A 3,446-nucleotide genomic window follows, 5' to 3' on the forward strand; every position below is an offset into this window, starting at 1 on the left:
AATTGAAGTTTGCTATTTCAGTCCTACACATAAAACACGATATATTTAAACTTTTTGATTTTTAATTCAATTTGGTACCAAATTGTTTTTATTTATAAAATAGGCAATAAGAAATATAATGATAGTACATTTTAAGAATGTTAATGTACAATTTAAACTAGGGATATATTACCATTTCCCTGCTGTTGGACAGGTTGCACCAGTGTGCTTTACCCTTTAGCACACTATGTCAGGGGACTGATAACCAATATTACCGATTACTTGTAGGTACCCATCATGTTAACAACATCATGTTCTAAAACCATTGTAGAAAACTGAGCAATATACGATACACATCCCTCCCAGTTTACAGTTCCCACTTTCCCAGTTTCATATTTTTTAAGTAACATAAGTACCTAATACAAATCATATTTACTAATGTCTAATAGTAAATAATAACAATGGCTCTAAGATTTAGCTATTTTACCATTTTTACCAGATTATTTATAAATTTATTGTAAAATTACCGGTAAATTTACCGATATTTCTTTTACGTTAATTCTCCATCTCTACAAATATTACAAGTCCATAGTTTGTCACATCTATCAGCTCAACATCTTCAATATTTTATTCAACAGATAGGCACTAGAAGAAATATGACAATTTTCATTAGTTTTTTAAGATAATCATAATATAACACTATGTCATATATGCTATATTTTAGAACTACCTATTTTGATTTATTTATCTGTTCTATAAAATCATAGCAATCTACAACTAAGTTTATTTCTTACTAAGCCAATACATAATTTAATTCAGAAAATATTTTCTTTTATACCAATATTCAAATTTTGTAAGTATGCGGTTCTTTAAGTTTAATTTCTAGATTGTTTTAACAGCAATTTCACTTATTTTATACGGTATCTATCAGTTTCCCAGTCCTATTTATTATTTTGAAAAATGCTAGGAATTGAAAAAAAAAATGCAAATAAATATAAGTTTTTCAAATGACAAATTATAATACTATCTCTTTCACATCTTAACAATTATTTATATTGCAGGTCAAGTTAACAAGGAGATAAACATATTTAATGGAAATTCAAAATTTTCACAAAACATAACACAATAAAAAAAATTTTTAAAAATTTTGTTAAATTATTATTTCTGAAAAAAGAAGTATATCATAAAACATAATAAATTAAAAGTTTCAAACAATTTTTTATTCAGCGCCAATTCATATTGCACTTATTGTACTATTTTTCTAGATCTACAAAGTAAAATATAAACTTTTAATACTTTAATTGAATTTTATAGGCACTGATTTTACTAAAAAAAATCAATTAAAAATTAATATTTATTGGGATGTCAAATTCAATATGTTAAAAAATTCAACAAATCTGTACTAAAAACCTTCCCATAAGTTTGAGATCAGGAAAAGTTCATTTCAAATTATATAAAGTGAATGCTTTTAAAAAAATAACATAAAATTAAAGACAAATGGCACGCCATGTTATTTAAATACGTTGGTGGTTTAGTAAACAATAGTAGTAACCCCTTTTTGAAATATAATTGAAACTATTCAAAGAAAAAAAAATTGATAATAATGTGTGTGCATTTTTCAAGTCTTCAATTGAACATGAATAACATTATAATATAACATATTAGGTATGTTCAATTATTAATATAAAATACATTTTTGTTGGTTTTCTATGTTCTATTTTGTATATGATACTTGAAAAATGCATAGTTGTCAAATGCAGTGGTAGATTGGATATCTGTACATTAACTTATTATTAACATATTTATTTTGACTACCCCTAATATATTACTAGTAGGTCTACATCAGCACTATTCTTAAATAAAACAAGCATTTTAGCTTACATAAAATTAACTTACATACAATCAAAAATAAATTATTTTAGGTATTTTTAATGTTATACATAGAAATATAATTATATACTTAAAATAATTTTTGTTAAATAACCTTATTGCTCAACTTAAATCTAATAAAAACCGTTAGTAAAACACTTTTAGTAATTCACTGATGAGACTTGACAAATTTGAATAACATTATTCAGCTCATGTGTTTTGAACTCAATTTTTATAACAGTCTTCATTGAAAAAAAAAAATAGGTATGTACAATAAAAGAAGACGAAAATCAAATTGACTGTACAGCTGAGCTGAGGTGTATTTGTTGACGTTGATTACACTCGTCTCTTCCGGTGGTAGATTCTACTGTGGTGCGAGATACTATACGAGCAGTACTGTGCTTTATCGCCATTTGTAATGTGTGCCTGCGATTTAATCTTTGAACACATGATACACATAATGTGAGCGGCAAACCATCAGAAGATTTAATCTAAAACAGAATAAAATATTCATTTATCCCAGATTATTGACTAAGCATCATCATTTTTATGAATATCATATAGAAAACAAGAAAACATTGTCTGTAATATAAAAATATCCCGAATAGAATCAAATTATTTATAAAGAAGTTCAGTCAGATATAGTAATGAATTAATTCCTTATATTTTTTTTAACAGATTTACTTATAGTGTACAACTAAAAACAATGCATTATTTTGACTATAAAATCCTTTCACATAGTACCTATTATTTTAAGTATATCGAGCCTCCACCCTACTGAACAGTGAACATGTACATATGAATTCACAAATATTTTACAATAAATTAATGATATCTAGAGATGATGGAATAATTTAATTTTGTATAAATTTTAAGTGCTGATACTGTAGTATAGTTATGTAGAACACTGTATCATTGAAAACAACAAAGTTTATACAAAAAAAGGTCACACTTTAGTTAATTTAGATTTTTTTATTTGTAATAATAATAATAATCAATTAATTTATACCTACACTTTTACAACTAAGCACATTTATACTTTGTCCAGTGAGAGAATGCGCCAATTCTGCGCACCCCCTCCCCTGCAAAACTGGTTCACCTATGACAGGATGTTGCATGGTGATGCGCAGAAGAACAGATTTGTGTCGACCAGCTCGTCAGAGTAAATTTAAATATTTTATAAACAAACATGAAAATATGAAATAAATAATCCATATCATTAGATACAAATAATTATGTACTTTTGTTTAATCAGATACCTATATTTTGTTTAACAATAAGAACTTTAAGGATGGACTTTAATTGATTTATCAATAGGTTCAGTTGTTATTTGCTTAATAAATCGTACCACAACTTTACTACCTATTTATAGTTTGCTACTAAGATGATCACAATTTTTTTTTCAATCCAAGTACTAATTAGGTTTATAAAAAATATAAAACATATACATTTATTCAAAGAAAGTAAATTCTTAATTATAAAACATTAAACACTAGTATGAATTTTAACAAGCAACAATTAAACAAAAAAAAATAATTTGTTATTTTTACAGTTTAAGGGGGCTGCAGCAGAGGAAAAAAAAGTGACTTTTAGACCAA

General features: G+C 25.8%; 1 protein-coding gene across 1 annotated transcript in view; it reads right to left on the reverse strand.

Annotated features, from left to right (window-relative positions):
• Positions 1 to 974: 974 nt before the first annotated feature.
• LOC100572992 overlaps positions 975 to 3,446 on the reverse strand; it is a 6,682-nt gene continuing 4,210 nt past the window's right edge. The window contains exon 2 of the mRNA XM_003245929.4: positions 975 to 2,339. Within this exon, the coding sequence (XP_003245977.1) occupies positions 2,139 to 2,339 (201 nt within the window). The 3' untranslated portion in view covers positions 975 to 2,138. The remainder of the gene's footprint in view (positions 2,340 to 3,446) is intronic.

This window comes from Acyrthosiphon pisum, chromosome A1, assembly GCF_005508785.2.
Source record: "Acyrthosiphon pisum isolate AL4f chromosome A1, pea_aphid_22Mar2018_4r6ur, whole genome shotgun sequence".
In the NCBI taxonomy this organism is placed as follows: domain Eukaryota; kingdom Metazoa; phylum Arthropoda; class Insecta; order Hemiptera; family Aphididae; genus Acyrthosiphon; species Acyrthosiphon pisum.